The 18,541-nt window shown below is 36.5% G+C and overlaps 1 protein-coding gene across 6 annotated transcripts in view; it reads left to right on the top strand.

Annotated features, from left to right (window-relative positions):
• FRYL (FRY like transcription coactivator) overlaps positions 1 to 18,541 on the top strand; it is a 145,134-nt gene that overhangs the window by 112,650 nt on the left and 13,943 nt on the right. For all 6 annotated transcript variants that reach the window (XM_074588012.1, XM_074588011.1, XM_074588010.1 and 3 more), the window contains 9 exons: positions 634 to 831; positions 2,096 to 2,257; positions 2,555 to 2,629; positions 4,158 to 4,334; positions 7,040 to 7,243; positions 8,083 to 8,253; positions 12,281 to 12,534; positions 14,721 to 14,928; positions 16,948 to 17,097. In XM_074588012.1, the coding sequence (XP_074444113.1) occupies positions 634 to 831; positions 2,096 to 2,257; positions 2,555 to 2,629; positions 4,158 to 4,334; positions 7,040 to 7,243; positions 8,083 to 8,253; positions 12,281 to 12,534; positions 14,721 to 14,928; positions 16,948 to 17,097 (1,599 nt within the window). The remainder of the gene's footprint in view (positions 1 to 633; positions 832 to 2,095; positions 2,258 to 2,554; positions 2,630 to 4,157; positions 4,335 to 7,039; positions 7,244 to 8,082; positions 8,254 to 12,280; positions 12,535 to 14,720; positions 14,929 to 16,947; positions 17,098 to 18,541) is intronic.

The following is an 18,541-nucleotide window of genomic DNA, read 5'->3' as shown; positions in this document are numbered from 1 at the left end:
TACCTTAATCCTCTTTTTAAGGAGATTTGCATTTAACTCGGGCTCTCAGCGTATTATGTTCTCATACTTTTGCCCTGGCTTTTTGAAGCCCTCTGTGGGTTTGATACTATATAAAAACCTTGTAAATGTTTTGCTTTTCCCTCCCCCCTAACATCTTTGAAATGTGTGAGGAAATACAAAGCACAAAATATTTTTGTCTGTTTCAGATTCAGTTTACTCTGCCCGTAAGTGTAAAATAATTAAAGATGCCAGGAGGGGAAAGTGGTTTTTGCTTTTAAATGCTGTCAGGTTTTTATCTTCTGGGGCATGAAGGGCAGATACTTCAGACAATGATAAAGAACATAGTGTAAATAGAGGCAGCGGGGGACACGGTACAGGATCTGGTGTGGCTGTGACTCTGACCTGGATCTGGTGAGCCTGCCTGGCCGGACCTCACCACCCACCATGGAATGACCTGGTGCCTTCAAGGTCCAAAGCTGCCCACCTGCATTAGCACCTTGCACCCACGTGTAGAAGATTAGAGCTTTGGGGTTCGGGAATCTTGCAATGAATCAGTGCGAAACCCTACTGTGCATTAAAAATGGCTGTCTTGTTTGAAGTGATTGTTTTGGGATTTGTGTGCATTCTCTTTAGAGTCCATATTGGAAGGAAGCCCTGAATATTTTGAAACTGGTGGTGTCTCGATCAGCAAGCCTTGTTGTACCTAATGATATTCCAAAGTCTTATGGAGGTGATATAGGTTCTCCTGAAATCTCTTTCACGAAAATTTTTAATAATGTCTCCAAGGAGCTACCTGGGAAGACCTTAGATTTTCATTTTGATATATCAGAGGTAATTATTATATTTAAATTATAATGCAATAATGACTTTCTGTTGCAAACTCAGATTTATTTTCTGTTGGCCTTCTGCATTTACATGTTTTAAAATAAATACAACCTTTAAGAATGGCAGGTGTTGAAATTTTACGTACATGTAATCAGTGTCATACTGAAGGATAAACTTTGAATTCTTCTATGTTGTGTTTTTGCCTTTTCCCCCCTTTGAATGTCTGGAGAGTTAATTGCTAAAAGTCAACAGGATTATTCTCAAGGGTATTTCAGCTGTGTCAGAGAGCAGGGTAATGCAGCTGGCTGCTGCTTGCAGCTGAACGTTCCAGGCTTTCATCAAATGAAGGGTTGTGCGTTCAAGGGCTGCGAGGATTAAAACCCTGTACTCCAGTTTTGACTTTGGAAGGGGGAGAAAATTTGAAGGGGAGAGTAGGATACAGAATATAGGAACCTCCGTGTGAGATGGACACAACTAGAGAAAAACTACCTTTAGTTGAAAACAACACTCCTACCCCCCAATTAGGGTTAATTAGAACTGAAAAGAATACGTTTTATTATTACAGCTGATACTCATTCTGTGTCTCAAAAGGGGAGTGCAGCCAAATGACTGTAGTGTAATATAGGGATCTGGAAGTTGTAGAAACTTTAGAAGTAGTCAAAAATAAGGGCTTCTGGTTGAAGCCGACCATAGGTAATGATTGGAGATAAAGGTGTCTTAGGAGCATTACTTAAATTGTTAGTCTTCTCTTTAAGTTAATTCCTTACTGGAAATTCCAGTGCATGCAGATAATTCAGAGACAAGATGAATTCCCAAAGAGTTCATTGGAATAGCATTTCCTGTCAGAAGGGGCCGAATTTGATCCTTGGTTTTCAGAAGTGTGTGCGTGTGAGTGAAGTTGCTGGTCTGTGAAAACAATTTGTTCATGTCTGAATGATTCTATAGAGAAATCTTTTAGATTTTGATAGGGAAATCACATTTTTTAAACTTAGAACACAATTGTTTTTAAAGCGTGTTTGAAAAATATACATTGTCAGCATATAACTTGCATAATTCAAAAAACCACAAGTGGGCAGAATGGCAGCCTGCTGCATAGGGTTAGAAGTATTTGTACCGATGCTCAGTGGATTAGGCACGGGCTTCATAGAATGCTAACAAACAAACAGACAAAACCTCTTACGTTTTATATAATACTAAATTCTAGAATCGAATGTGTAGTCTTTACTAATATGGATTTGCATTTTAAGAAAGTATTTGTTGTCTTTGATAGACACCAATTATTGGGAATAAGTACGGTGATCAACACAGCGCAGCTGGTAGAAACGGGAAGCCCAAAGTCATTGCCGTCACCCGGAGCACTTCTTCAACTTCCTCAGGCTCCAATTCAAATGCATTAGTTCCTGTCAGCTGGAAGAGACCACAGCTCTCTCAGGTACATCGTGTCTCAAGCACGTTATACCCATCTTATAGACAGCGTTTATGAATGTATTAAAAAAAATAATTTGTTGAAATGTAATTTGAAGTCTATATTGTGTCTCAGCAAAACAATACATGAATATAGCATAAACTAAAAGATATAAACTGGTGAAAAGAAAAAATGGTAAGATTCTTCTTAGAGGATGTCAGCATGCAATATGACTAGTTAAAAAATGCAGACATTTTACATTTTTACCTAGACCTCCAGCAGATGCCTTGCTTGCTATGTGATTTTCTGTGGTGTATTTTTCAGAGAAGAACTAGGGAGAAGCTAATGAACGTGCTTTCTTTGTGTGGTCCAGAATCTGGTCTTCCCAAGAATCCTTCAGTAAGTGGTGATGGTGGTTTGTTTTGGTTTTTAAGTGCCAGTAGTGAGAATGGTATTGCATTTTCAGGTATCGGTGAAGTTATGAAGAGCGGTTTTTGACAAACTGGTTTTGGTTCAATAATTTGCAAATCCAGTTGAAGAATTAAAAAGAGATGGAATCATAAGTAATGAATAGCTATTATTCCTTAGGAAGTCCAGTGGGCGCCATTCTTTACTAGACAGGTTTCAAAACAGTATTTGAATTCAGTCAAAAATAATATTGCCGTCTCAGCGAATTAAGGTCAGTCTTATAGGGGAAGGACTGTATGTTTTAAAGCAAAGCTAAATTACTAGGATTAATTCTTAATTTTTATCTTATGTAGTTATCAAAACAAGATTTTTCTAGTGTCTTTGAAATGGAACTCAAATCTTTTGTCTCCAAATTTAATTCGTTGACTACTAAGGAGTTCTGTTGATCAGACTACTCCATAATGCGTCTTCTCAGCATGTTACATTCTTCACAGAACAGCAGGACTCCACTGCCACTCCAGAATAGCGTGTTGTATGTTTAAGGTTGTATGTATGAATTTTAATTGTCTTGGCTAGAAGAAGGAATTGAACTTGGTCTCCCCTGTTCTGAGTAAATCTCTATCTAGTCTGTTATAAATAAGATGCGCTTTAGAGAGAAGGGGCAGCAATGGCTGAGGACCGCAAGTATGTTGATGCCGTATTGAAAATAGCATAGAATCCATTGAAAATGACAATTGGATCACACATCTTCAAGTTAACATGGATATCAGTAGGAACAATAGTCTTAACTATTGAGTAAAAATAGGCCGATGGTGTTACTTCTGTGTATGGCACAGAAATTATTCCCGTTGGCCTACTAAGCTTAATGGTGGTGATGACATTAAAAGCTTTTAAAATAAAGTGAGTAGCCTCGCTTGGTTATCATCTAGAATACAGTTTTTTTATTGTGACATAGAAGTTCTTACCTGGGGAAAAGTATTGATGGGAGGTGGATCTTTAATCTAGTGGAGGAGGTTAAAATAAATAAAATTAGATGCCTGAAAGCTGAAACTGAAGATATTTTTTAAAAATGCAAATAGAAAGAAACAGCAAATTGTAGTTTGTGAAGATTATCGTCACTGGAAGCCAGCATTGGATGTCTTTTTAAAGGTATACAGTCCTTAGACAGAAATTGGTAGGCAAAAATGATATGGCCTGTGTTATGTGGGTGGATGTTTTTTTTCTGAAGTTTGACTAATACTGAGGTTATGAAAAGGGAGGTTCACGGATATCTTTTTCTGTTTATTTGTACCTTTGCAACTCAGTTACATTAAGGAGAGAACAATATCACTAGTTTAAAGATGTAGTTTAAAATCCAACTAGTCTTGAAACAAATTGCAGTCTGCACTTGCCTTAGTATTGTGATTATAGTGGTAAGCTGACTGCTACTAACGCCATTAGATCATGGGAAGCAGGATAACTGACTTTTGCAGTTACAGAAATTGGAAGTTTTTATTTTTGTTTTTACCCGTATCTACAGGTTGTGTTTTCTTCTAATGAAGACTTGGAAGTTGGAGATCAACAGACTAGCCTTATTTCAACGACAGAAGAAGTGATTCAAGAGGAGGAAGTGGCTGTAGAAGACAATACCAGTGAACAACAATTTGGAGTTTTTAAAGACTTTGACTTTTTAGATGTTGAATTGGAAGATGCAGAGGTGAGACCTTGGAATTTCTTCTGTGTATTCCCATTTGAGAACGTTTTAAAGATTAGGTTATGTTGGTGCAATTCTAAGGAATTGGCAACTCTTCTAACTAATCCAGTTGGGAAGAATTTATGAGGATTGAATTTAACTTGCACGATAAAGAAACCTGTGTCTCAGACTTTGCAGTGTTAAGTTGTTGCAAATTGTTGGGTGGTTTTTGGGGGAGAGTTGGGATTTTTGAGGGAGGGTTGAGTGACTTAATCTGAGAGTGAAGGGATATGACAGTATAAGCCAATGACAGGATGAACACCCGGGCATGATGCATTAGAAAATTTAATTATGGAACAATATGTTAAGAAAATGGCATAATCTTAGTTCCTGGTATGTTTCTGCATTTTGAAAACATGAAGAATAGCTTTCAAAGTTACAAACTGTATGATATAGTATCTCATTGTATACGATTGACTCGGGCACCGTAATTGCTTGCATTGACTTTTATATTATATCTGGTCTGCAGTTCTTACATTTCCTCCACTTCTCCTCCTGTCAAAAAGAGAGAGGGGAGGTAAAACAAAACAAAATATTGAGAAAAAGTAAAGATTCTGTTAACAGTTGTTACTTGTTTGGGATAAATAAAAGGCTTCAGACCAGAATTTGCTAAAGCTTAAAATATGACTGTAAAAGGACTGGGGAGAAGAAATCAAGTGCTTTGTAATTTCTTTCAGTGCTTTGTTACAGTCTATACAAAATATTGAATTAGTAATGGAGACCCTTGCAGGTCATGAGTCAACAAGCTACTGAGAAGAATATCTGCCTATTTAAACCCTAAGATTGTTCTCTTCCTGATTAACGTAGCCCTTTTTACAAAATCTTGCTTTTTCTCCCCCCTAATACTTCAGTTTTATCTCATTTTTTCATGCTTCCCGTGTATTGCTTCACTTCAGCTAATATTTACATCTTCTAGAAGTATAGGCTTATTATAGTCTGTTGCCTGCATGTGACCTATACAGATACAATTTCCTATATTGAATGCAAGTAGTCAGAAAATTCAGAATCAAGGCTCAGTAGTAGTAAAACATTATTTTAACACTAGATGGGGCTTTGCAGGTAGGATGCCAGAAGCTGAAAACTTTGCCAAACCAAGTTAGTCTTTAACTTCATTTTCTGTAGTATTTTAATAGCAGATCATAATGAAGAAAAGACAGTTTCTTTCTCATTACTGCCTGTATGCAGCACATAGTGCTATACTTGCAAAAATAGAAGAAAAAAAAAAAAAGGAAAAAGCACAGCTTTTACAAATTTAGGACATTACATGTAAATTGCGCGCTTGATATAAGAGCTGCCTAGTTTTGCACCAAAAATGTAGCATGTTCTTTGTTGATAATAATTAAATGTCAACAGTATAAGCTGGTGCTTTTTCACTAAAATCTGAGTAATATTCAGATTAAACTTAAGTCCTTCAGCGTGCTGAAGTAGTCCTTAGTTGTTTTGGGGGTTCTTTTGCTTTGCCATAACTTCACCTTTTTGGAGAAAAACAAGTCACTAAGAGAGAAAGAGACTACAACATGTTTAGTTTGCTTTATATATTTAACGCGTCATGATGATCTTAAGTCACCACAAGAGACACTTACTCTGTTAGTGCAGTTTTGGAACCTGTACTTGCACACTTGGGGCTAGATGTGGTATTTTCAGAACTGTTTGTAGACTGGCAAAGTGAACTGAGCAGGTTTTCCGTCTTACTTAGATGAATTGTTGAAGAATGACAAGGTGCTTGAGAAAATCAAAGATCAGTATTGTACCTGTGAATTAAAACACTAGTGTTTTAAGATATAAATTTCGCTTAGTATGTTGGATGTGTGAAACCCAAGTATCCCAGCTTTAAAAAGTGCAAACAGAAAGGATCCAGTTATTGGTCTTTAGGGTGCACTTCATAAAACTGACACAAAGTAGTTGGTAAAACAGTTAATGAAGATGTTTTTTCTACAGCCTGTATATAATTAATGTTGATGATGCTTTGTCAGTTGGATGTGGTCAGTTTAGATTCATGTGTGTTAGTTAAAGAATTTCATGTATTGTTTGTTGAAACAGTTGCTATACATGTTACACTAGAGAAAATGTATCATAAGCATGCTGGTTTTAGTGTTCTGTCATCAGTTTGTTTATTTTTTTTTATCAATCTCCCATTAGAAAGAGGAATTATTTTAAATACTAGCTTTTTGACTAAAGCTTTTTTCAGAGCTTGAATCAGTCTTTTACTGTTGGCAAATCTTATGTAATAAAACATTTTTCCCTGGTTCTAGAGTATCTTTAAGTGTTTGTCCTCGTTCTTTCTAATTCTATGTGTTTTCCTTTTTGCTAACCAGGAGCTGCAGGTAAGTTGCAGCCTGGTGCCCCGGCTCGTTCATCTGTTGTTGTCTGTGATGTGTTTGTACTTTCTAGTCAGATATATAAATTTGATGCTGATATAGTTCTAGATTATATATTGAGTTAGTTTCCAAGAAGATATTCAAAAGATTTCTACTTCATTTGCCATATATTTTAATTTATTTACAAACATCTTTTAACAAGGTATTTAAAATTTTAATAAAATTAAAGGGCTGATTGAAACTCTGCTCATAATGCATTCAGTACTTGTGTTTTCTGTGTGGCATTTGTGTATTAATTTTATTATGTTGAAATACATACATACATATGTGTGCAAATTTTTTTAATTACAGGGTGAAAGCATGGACAACTTCAACTGGGGCGTTCGTAGGCGCTCTCTTGACAGTATTGACAAAGGAGACACACCGTCTCTTCAAGAATGTCAGTACTCTGGTAGCACACCCAGCTTGAACTTGACCAACCAGGAAGATACTGATGAGTCTTCAGAAGAGGAAGCAGCCCTGACTGCAAGTCAGATACTGTCTCGTTCGCAGATGGTAGGTTATTTTTCTCTGAAAGGAATCTGAGAACTTAAGTTTTTAATGGAGAAGTGTGGCTCACACTCTCAGCCTAAGTGAAGTGAAGAGGAACTCAATTAATATGGGTAAGCTTCTATTTCATAACAGCATCAATGAAGGAAAAGAGTTACTTTACCTACTGGTGGTACATGACAAGTTTATAACTCTATTGCAACATTATTGTCTTTATATTTACCATATTTGTTTAAATATAAGCACAAAATTGCATGTGTTTATATATAAGTGTGTATCTTTGTGGGTTCCTAGCTTCAAAAAAACCCCAAAATACTAAATAAGAACAAGAGCAGCAAGTGACCATTGAAATTGCTAATTTAATTATTGATTTTGAAGCATGTGTACATAAAACTGAGGAAAATCAAGAATGCTGGCTGCTCAGAAGTCTCTCTGCATTACATACATTAAATTAGGAAAAAATTGACTGGATGGGGAGCAGCAGGGATAGTATGCTGCTTTTCAGACTTAGGCAAAGTTTGTATTAATGTTGCCCATAACAAAGCTCTGCTCTTCGATGTTTTCGGTCTAGCATTTCACCAGTGCCATAGACCTTTAAGAACAAGACAGAAAATATCTTTCTGGATCCTAAGGATAACTTCAAACTTCTCTTCAGAGTTAGATGTTACAAAAATGCATGTGGTGCTTGCAATGGTTTCAGTTTAAAGCTGTTAAACTCCTAATATGTAAATTAATTCAAATATTTAACCGTACTGAAACAGCCTATTTCAAAACTAAGGTGTTTTTCCCTGTAATTTGTATATTTGGTAAACTATGAAGAGTTTCACGTTTCTTTCTTTTCTTAGTTAAACAGCGATTCTGCCATAGATGAAACAATATCAGACCATGCTGGTTTATCACTTCAGTCTCAAGATTCCACTAGCAGTGTGGGAACAGAAGAGGTGCTTCAAATCAGAACTGAGACCCCAAGTTTGGAGGCTTCTTCTCTAGATAACTCTAGCAACCAGCTGCCTGAGGTGGGGAGAAATGTGGGCTGGTGCATGGCTGATTTGGGCTCCTTCTAGTATTTAGTAGCAACTTTGTCTTTCTTTTCAACTGAATTTTCATCTGTTACACTGATTATTTGATTTGCTTTTAATATTTCTAACCTGTTGGAATGTTCTTGCAAGATGTTCCCTCAGTATGAAAACTGCTTGGGTGGACTGAGGGAACTTACTACAGGTTAAAAATATTCTTGAAGGGCTGAAAATGATCATTTCATGGTGCAGAATGAAAATAGGCTAATATTCAAGATGCTTTTACTTGATATGGTTGAAATCCTTCTTGAGCAACATTTTCTTTCAAATACTTTTTTATTTCCCCCCCTTTTTTGTTTTTTTGCTTTCTTTGGGTTAATGTGATTGGTGCTATTTGGGAGTAAAACCTCAGGCCAGCTGTGTTAGCAGTTGGTTCCATTAAATAATCCTTTAAAAAGGACCACAAACGCTAGTGGTATACTTTTTTGGAAAGGCCTGTGTGGACTGAGACAGATTTCAAGCTAATGGCCGCCTGCAAATCTGTGAGTACTTCAGTTTCTTGGTTTTTTACATCTTTTGCATAATTTAAAATTAAAAAAAACTCATTTAAAATAAAATTATCATCTGCTACAATTCGTACAATATTTAGCACTTGTAGCTAAAACCTCAGTATGTTGGGTTTTTTTCTTTAATTTGAAGTGGCTTGGTTTAGGTGGACTTTTTATCTCTTCTGTTAAAGTTATTGGTGTTGCTGGCAATCTGACTTTTATTTGGACAGGCATTGCTGATCCCATCTTTAACAGAATGTACAGTTTTATTGAGTTTTCCAGAAAATTAAGATACTCCTATCTGTTTACTCTTAAGAATGGGTCTTCAGCCAACTTGGTTTAAGCAGTCGACTGACTGGCTCAAGTGACTGGGATTTCTGGACAAAGGCTCTAGTATCCCTGTTTGCTACCTAAAAAAATCACTCCTATTAGCAGGTAAACTATCCACCTAGCTAACATTTAACGAAGATAACTGTAAGAACAAAAGACATACTTAGAATATACAACAAAGGGAAAGTGTGGGTGACTGGTTTCCTGTGATAAAATCCTAGCCTTCTAAAAATGTAATATTGTGACTTCTACAAAGCAGCTTTCCCCCCATATTTTTCCATTATGATTACCTGTATGCTTTTTTTTTGAAGTGTTTGGTTACATTGCAGTTGATAAATTGTCTCAACTTTAGTAGAGCACCTGCGCTTAGATTGTCAAACAAATTGTTCTGTCAGCGCTTCATCTGCTTGTCTACAACATCCATTTTTGTTCCCATAGAATTTTGGCTGGGGGTGATTTTTTTCCTCATAGGATAGATATTTTTATGTTAAGATTTCAAAAGGGAGAAGCGATGTATATATGCTGAGATTTTGTAGAATGAAACTCACCATGATAGAACTTTTGTCTTCCCCGTTGTTCGCTTGTGGTACGTTCTCAGCTGTAACTCATTTTTACGTTTTCACAGTTCTTTCTGAGCAGTCCTTTATACTTTATACCTGGATCCATTGTTCTTCTGCAGCTCCCTTTATAAAATTGCTGTACTTCTGATAATCCACGTGAAAACATTCACACAAAAAGCACCAATGTCATTCAAAATATTGAAAACATTTAAACTGGGCTGTAAATTAATTTTGAGACGAAACAGCATCCAGAAAAAACTGCTATATCAAAAAAAAAAAAAAGACTGCACGTGCACGTAAATGCAATTGCTAAATGTCACGTGTTCCAGGTTTATTTTGTACTTGTTAGAATACGGGATTCGGTCAAATACATTTGTTTTCTTCAAGTACAGTTCAAACACTCAAAGTTGTCTCGCTACAAGAGTTAGCTAACTAGTTGGATTTTGTTGCTAAAAGGGAGAGCTGGCTTTGTGACTCTTAACGGAATGCGCTTGAAAATACGCACGCTGTCAACTCACTCTGAAAAATTCGTGAAGTCAGTAAAACTAATTTTGTTCTGAATTCTTATACTGCGCAACTTGCAGCATAGTGCAGTTGTTTTTTTTTCCTGTGCTCATATGCTTCATGTATAACTCTTTCAACTTGGGCATTTCATCTCATGCCAAGGGTCAGTTAGCAAAATATTTTTAATATAAATAACTATGTATCAAAACTTACCTAAGGTAAAATAAAAAAAAAAAAAAAAGGTTGTTATTTAAAAACAAGTTTGCGTGCTGGTTAGATGCTGTTGAGCTCCTTGTTTCTCTTGTAGGGATGCTGAAGAGTTAAGCAAATAGTTTACTTAAATGTATTTGGCTGATTCCCAGCAGTAGCGTGTATCTTTGCAAAAAGGACATGTCACATTCCAGTTGGGAATTTACAGTCTAGCTTACAAGAATATTTTAAATTTTGTACAGTAAGTAAGTTTCACAAGCTTAAGTATATGAAAGTTTCTGACTTAAATGATTCTCTATTTTACTTGCACTGTGGATTTATGAGGGGAATGGGTTACTAGAAGTAATTTTCCTTAGGTTCTGTGGAGCTGTCGACTATGTAAATCACATTTTTAAGATACTTAAAGAACATTCATGTTGGTAGTAAAGACATGACCAATGTTACATAGAAAACTTCAGAAATCAGGAGTCATGGCACTATGAAGACTAACTTAGCTGTAAATTCATTACCTAATAATTAGCACTTAATTATTTTCTAAAAATGTATCCCTCATACGTGCATCTACTAGACCTCATCAGTGCAGCTCTGTATCATATAGAATAGAGATGGACCACTGCTTCAATCCAAATTATTTTGCTGCGTTATTGTAGAAATACCTTGTGTTCCCGTGTGCCTTAGCTGCACAGTGTGACAAAATGGCTGTTCTGTGCAATAAAATCACAGATTTCACTGTTACAAAAGAGTCGTTAGAAGTGGGGTCACTAGCTGTGTCTAATGCCAGGAGTGTCACATTGAGGAGTACCATAGTCAGTGAGATGAGGTTAGGATCACTGGGAAAGAAAATGATACAGTTCTGTTTAAAGCTGAATTGTCGTTTCTAATATGTGTACAGTTATTTATCTGTCAGAGGATCTGTTTAGACTCATGAAAGCCACGAAGTGATGTGTATGCTTAGAGGCTGTCCAAAGGTTTGTTGACCAGTCTTGGATATGGCAGTAGAGCAAGACCAGCACACTAAGGATGAAAATGTGTGATACTTTGTGCCTTTAGGAAATAGCAAGTACAAGAAAGTGTTACTTTTATTCCACAGAAAAATCCAGTAAAAGGCTTCAAATGGATTCACCATAAATTAACTTAATCTGAATTTCTCTGTTCAATATATTGATGTTGGCGAGTATAGTAATGCTAATGGAGGAAGAGGGAAGGGAGAAGGGGTCATTCTGATATTACCTGCCTGAGTTTAATCATCATCTCTTTATAAATGCCAGTGATTGAAAGCCTACATTTAGAGATTCAGGGTTAAACCCTTAAAGCTCCCCATATTAACAGTAATAGCAAAATAAGAAAAATAATGGAGTGTCCCTTTTCCATTGTTCATCTGTTATACTGTTTGCGCAGTTGTGCTTTAGAAACTTGTTAAAATGGAGAGCGGAAAGAGGAAGTGTTCTGTACTGGTTCCAGACCCCAAAGGCAAGCGTGAGGCAGTCATTTTGGTCCTTACCTAGAAAAGTAAAATGTGAAAGTCTTGGTTGTGTTCATTGTGATGTAAATCAGTTTGAAGCAATTTGCAGGTATCTTCTGGGAGTGTTCTCTTTACAGATTTAATTGAGTGTATTTGAGAAATTGTATTTGCTATAAATGATAAGTCATAGTCTAAGATACTAATGTTAACCAGAAGTTATAAACATTACAAATAGTCTGCCTGTCTTTGCTCAAGTAAAACTATGTGAACAATTCAAAGAGCTGAATTATTATAACGTATAAATGGATATTTGTAAGGAGTATTTTATGACTCTGTTACTTTACCGTAATAAGAACTGAGAAGAATACATAAGCCCTGACAATAAAAGTAATAAAAGTGTGTTTGCTTCACAGGAAGGCAGTTCAGCAGTAAGGGATGAACAGGTTAGCACTGCTAGTGAAGACACTGGGTCGTATCTACTACAAGAACAACAGGACTGTCTGGTCTGTCATGAATCTCTTGAGCTGGAAGAGACCCCGGAACTGGCAGAGGCAGCAGCGCCTGAGAGCTATTCCGAATCCATCTGTGAAGAGGATGTCACTCTTGCTTTGAAAGAGCTGGATGAGAGATGTGAAGAAGAAGAAGCTGACTTCTCTGGTTTGTCTAGGTAAGATTAATCCTGGTTCTAAGTAACAGAAATGACATGTTATTAGCGCATGAATTAAAGTAGGGTTTCTTATGGTGCGGGGTTTTCCACGAATCCTGTAATACAAGTATCTAAAATGATGTTTTGTGTATCTGAAATAATGGTTGATTGGTTTTGCCTGTTACAGCAAATAAACTCAGTACTTTGCTCAGCAGTTGTTTCTGGTACAGGGAAAACAGCCATGCAGGAAAAGATGAGAATTCTTGAATAAAAGAAAGCTAGCACGTTTCATCACCATTGACAGGCTAGAAATGTAAGAGGTCAGAGGGTGTTTTGGACCATTTTCTTGGCAGCCACCCGCTGCAAGCAATACAACATAGAAAAGCCTTTGAACTGCTCTGAATTATGGCAGAGAGCCTATTTTGGCACCAAAGGACAGCGGAAAAATGTTAAATTTTTTTTTTTTTTTTTTTAAATCAAAACTCCTGTAGGAGTCAGGAGAGTTGGTCTTTGAATTTGCCCAAGGTTTATTTTCCGTGTTAAGGTCAATCGGTCTTCTGTATATTTCTATGACATTTTAAAGTAAAATACCGTTTTTCCATTTTTTAATATGGAGAGCAAAAATAACTATTGAGAGGAAAAGTTATAGTACGTCCTAGCTGTTTGAGTCACGTTTAAATTGAAACCCTAAGTACTTTGAAAGCAACAGTTTAAGAAGGAGGGAAAACAAACAAAAAACCCCAAACAAACAAAAATCACAAACAACCCCTCCCAACCCAACAAATAAAAAAACCCAAAACAAACAAAAAATTCCAAATTATTCATACTTAAAATTTGTTCAGAAGTTTGGGTTGAATAATACATAGACTCACTGTATATAGGAACATGGACTTAGTGTATATTCTGTCAGAGAGATCATTTAAGGAGCCTTTTACAGAAAAGGACACAACAGGAGCTGTAAAAGACCAAGTTGTTTGAGAAGGTTCTGCTGGGACAGGGAAGAGAAATTGAATTTTGCAACCTACTGCGTTACACCTTGCCAGAATTAAAGGCTGGTACCAGTTAATAGCAGGTTATTTCTTAGTGTGCATCTGAAGGTCTCTTAAGGTTTTAGTTTATTTGCACTAAACAAACAAACAAACCCGTAGCTCTGCTTTGAAGAGTAGCAGAGGTGATTATTTATAGGGTTGATACACTAGTTAGAAAATATCTGAAAAGCTTTTCGAGGCTATGCTTACAGATAGTATGCAAAAGGATTGCATTTTAGCTTTTGAGCTTTGTGCTATTAAAATGAAGGTACCTACAAATGGCACCCACACTTCTTGTTTAAGATATGTTTAATTCTTATTTAAGACATTTGGTGCCCCTGTGAATGAGGTGGTTGTTATAGAGGAAAATGGTACCTGTTTAAAAAATTATCTCAATAAACTATCTGTACTTGGAATCCTTCCACATGTCTTTTTGCTGTGTAAGTACAATTATGCAAGAAATGTCAAAACGTATCATTCCTTGTAATATAGAAAATTTTAACAATTAAGTTAATGACTGTAAGTAGCAGCATTGATTAATTCCTAGTTTGATGTTTTTATTGGAGGTTTCGTGCCTAATGGAAAGCATGACTGCAGAATGCTCTTCGAACAAATCATGTTTAATTGATTGCGCATAAAAATGAAAGTGTTCCAATCTGTCTCTGATTTCGCTTATGATGTTACTTGAGACAGTTATAGTATTGCCTTGCTAAATGAGTGTTTCTCTTAAGGAAACTTAGAATTTGTTACAGATATTGGTGGAGCATATGTTTAGATGAATAAAATTTGAAGAATTGAATGTTATACAGTTATTGGGGGCAAGAAAAGATAACAGTCTGAGTGGTGTGTGTGTGTATATATAGAGTACTGTATATATAGCTACATATAACCTACAGATAGCCTTTTGTCTATAGATATGCATAGAAATAACATGTTTTAATAAACTTCAGAGGTATTTGAGAGTATAAGCAATTTTTTTTATATTGTGTAGCAAGAGTTTTTGATTTTTTTTTTTACTGTTTTCTTGGTTCATAGTTACCTTAGTTGCCTGATTATTTATTTTACAAAACACTATTCTGAATTCTGAATTCTTATTTTTTTTCTTCTTACCAAATTGAAGGGGTTTTTTTTCCTAAAAAATTTTCTGAGGAGTTAATTTCTGCTGTTTGTTATTCATAGCCAAGACGAAGAGGAACAGGATGGCTTCTCAGAAGTACAAACTTCCCCACCTCCTTCACCGTTTCTTTCTGCCATATTGGCAGCCTTCCAGCCAGTGGCATACGATGACGAAGAGCAAGCCTGGCGCTGCCACGTCAATCAAATGCTGTCAGATACAGATGGATCTTGTGCTGTCTATACATTTCACGTCTTCTCAAGGTTGTTTCAGGTCAGTGGGCTGCCGGTACCTGGTTGTTTGTCTGAAACCCTGTCCTCCTGCTTTCAAAACTATTCTTCCCCTCCGTAACTGCAAAAGCTGCAAGATTATGGCAGCAAGAAGCTTTAGAAAGCAAATCAAAAGCAGACAAAAAAACCACATTGCTAAAAGAACGTTATATGGTCATACGCTATTTTTCCATGTGATATCTGCTCTATTCATTGTCAGGAGTGATTCTACTCAGGGGAAACAAAAATCCAGCTCAAAAAAACCCCAACAGTTCAGTGTTTCCTGTAAGCTCTTAGTTCAGGTTGTGTCCCTTCTTTTATTTTCTGAACATCGCCCAGGTTCTGTGCTGATTACAGAATTAATGACTTCCTCCTGGGTTTTCTGTGGGATTCATTATTATAGGATCGCAGCATGACAAACATTAATGAATTTATCTTGCATCTGTCTTGGGAGAAAAGTTTTTTTTTCTGCAGAGAAGTAATTGAAACACCAGGAGATCCACTAAAGCTGGAATTTTCAAATGCCTCTCTCTAACTTTACCAGACCTCATAGCTCTGCTATCCAATACAAAATGCCTATGGCTTAATTTTTCTGGCTCCCTCCTCCCTATACATAGAGGATGTTTTTTTACATTTTCAAAGCGGTACCACCTGGACGTGCATTATTCTTTGCAACTTCCTGTGGGATAGGAGAAGCGCAATCAATCCATTTTATTTACAGGCAATGTGCCAAGTGAGCTAAGAGCAGATTTGGTACTACAAACCAAGACCTTATGACTCCAACCCTTTCCTATATCTCCAATATTAATTTTGCCTGCTGTTTGATATATCATAACAAATTTCTCGGTGAAAACCTCACTTTTTTTTACCACGCTAGCATGCATTTTATCCCATATGTATGGGCAGGTTTAGAGTTAGTAAGGTGAAGTAACTTACTTATATGAAGAATTCATACTGTACCTTATTGATGGAATCACTTGTTTGTGTGTCTATACCCGTTTTCCATTTTTTGTTGAACTAAGTATTTTGCCAGTGTGCTGTGGAATTCCCATTACTGGTTTTAAATTTTTGCTTTTTGCTTCATCTAGGCATCAGGAGTTTAGTTTCTCTGTATTATACTAAAGCGTAGCTTCAGTTGTTTTTCACACGTTCATCCATTTCTTGAAACTGGTCAAACAGGGGTTCATGTTCTCCTTGTGTTCATTAAAGAAGGAGCTAGAAAGAAAGGTGAAGCTTTCTGTGGCTTAACAGAATAACCCCCAGTCAACTGGAAAGGTGGATACTCTGGGAAAAGGGGCAATAGCAATCCAGGGCTCGAGTCCGGGCAAAGAAGTGTTCTGAGGAGTTGTTAAAGGGTACAGAGGAGGGTGAAAATGATTAAAGGAGACCCTTGAGGTCTTGTCTGACTGGACCTTTCCATTTTGCCTTCTGGCTCCTACGTTGTGTTTAACTTTGCAGCTGTAAATGTCATCTTTTGTATAGTTTTATTCTACATGTAACTTTCTAGGATTTATGAAATAATATATAGTAAAGCACAGTGTTGTATTAGGCCAAGCTGACAGTCTACATAATCAAACATGATACGCATAGGACTGATTTTTGAAGAAGGTAGGAAACCTGCAGGTGGCAATTTTGGACACAGATTGGCTACACAGGTCGTATTCTAACTCGTAAAACTGTATGTAATTTTCTGCAACACAAACACTTGAAAATTAATCAAACTATTATCTATACTGGGTAAAGACAAATAGTTGTCCAGCTATACTGATGCTAAAGGCCTAGATGTGAAAGGAGTAATTGTCTGTATAGGTACGGGCTGGTTTTACTTATTAATTGACTGCATTTTCTGGAGCTAGTTTTACATAAATATTCAGAGCAAACTATGTATTAGTTTGTAATTTAATGACAAAAATATATGCTGTCATGATGGAAATTTGCCCTGAAATTCTTAATCTAAAAAGCCAGAGGTGGTGGAGGAGTAAAATACAATGTAAAATAAATGTTTTTCTGATTTGATTTCTAGACCATTCAAAGAAAGTTTGTATCTATAACAAATGATTCAGTCAGCTTTCTTGGCGAAAGTCTACAGCGCATTGGAACAAAATTTAAAAGTTCTCTGGAAGTGATGATGATATGTTCAGAATGTCCGACAGTCTTTGTGGATGCGGAAACGGTAAAAATCTCATAAACTCACATGTTGAAATATCCACCTGCTTAAGCCTTTTTATGTACCATACAAAATGATGTTTTAACATTTGGAAAATAGCAATGCTCAGGAAGGTTTTCAAAGGTTTGAATAAAATGTGCCTTTTGAAAGGCTGCTCTCTAACGTCACTAATTGAAACATCTGCTTTTTATAATTGAAATCAGAAAGGAATTAAAATCTTAGGTGGCCGCTATGTATCATAAACATTTGAAAACCTCCAGCAGTAACAGTGAACAGAGAGGGAACTTACTGATACTGGACATCGCTTAAATTCCTTTGCTGTTTATCTTCCCTGCTTGTTCATATTTATTCTATATTCTTTGCACAGAGATGCATGAGAATAACATTCTAGCTACAAATACACAATGAAGACTTTGAATTGTTGGGTTTGGGTTGAAATCTTGGGTTATAATAAATAATAACGTGAGAAGTCAGTTCAGTGTTCAGCAGCAGTCAATAAAAGCTATGCTAGAGTAATTAAGAAAAGAGACAGCAAAACAGAAAACATCATTGAGCTAATGTACTTATCCCTGATATACCTACATCCTGAATTTCGGGGGCGGTTCTGGTCCCCTGCTCTCAGAGAAAATGCAGTTGAAATGGTAAAGGCTCCAAGAAAGATCACAAGGTTTATGAAATAGGTGGAACAGCTTCCGTACAGGATATGAGTATGCAGGCTACGATTTTTCAGCCCTTTAGGAGCAAAATCTGTCCACGGCTGTAACTGTGAAGCCCTGTCCTTTTTTACAGTGTCTCTTCATGTTTTCAAACAGCAGCTAACGAGATTCATGAAAGAAATAGCCCTGGATAGATTTTTGAATATGCAGAACAAGACATTGACAGAGGCTAAGAAAGCATTCTGGAGCAAGTGGATCACCACGCACTTGCCCTGTTTTGCCCTTCCTTAAGCAACTGCTATTAGACATTGTCAGATGGGGGACTGAGATGGGTGAACCTTTGGCCTTTACCCAGTGTGAGACTCTTCTCCTGACCTGTTTTTTGCCCTTGGTGCTAAGGGGCAGCTCTGCTGTTACACTCTCAATTTAGAATACGGGGACTAAAAAAACATGGTACGGATAGGGCATTTCTTTGCTTAACTTATGCCACTTTAAAAGCAGTAGAAATTAAAAAAAAGAATAAATCTGTTTGGGATAAGAAGCTACAAGAAGAGTTACTCTAGTTTCTAGCTAGAACAGCATATGTGTTTAAAAAAATAAATAAGTAAAAAAAAATACAAAAAGAAATAAATATATAGGCACAACAGTATACAAACTTGTGTGTATGTGTGCGTGCACGTTTATGCACATACGTGCATTAGTGTTGTTACATTGGCAAATATTGGGTAAGTAAATCTTTCCAGATAATTTAATTAAAATGAACCTGCTTGTTTATCAGATTACTTCCTACTAAG

The sequence above is a fragment of the Larus michahellis genome, chromosome 5, assembly GCF_964199755.1.
Source record: "Larus michahellis chromosome 5, bLarMic1.1, whole genome shotgun sequence".
Taxonomy (NCBI): Eukaryota; Metazoa; Chordata; class Aves; order Charadriiformes; family Laridae; genus Larus; species Larus michahellis.
The sequence above is the reverse complement of the archived record's forward strand: the minus strand, read 5'-3'. Positions and strand labels throughout refer to the sequence as shown.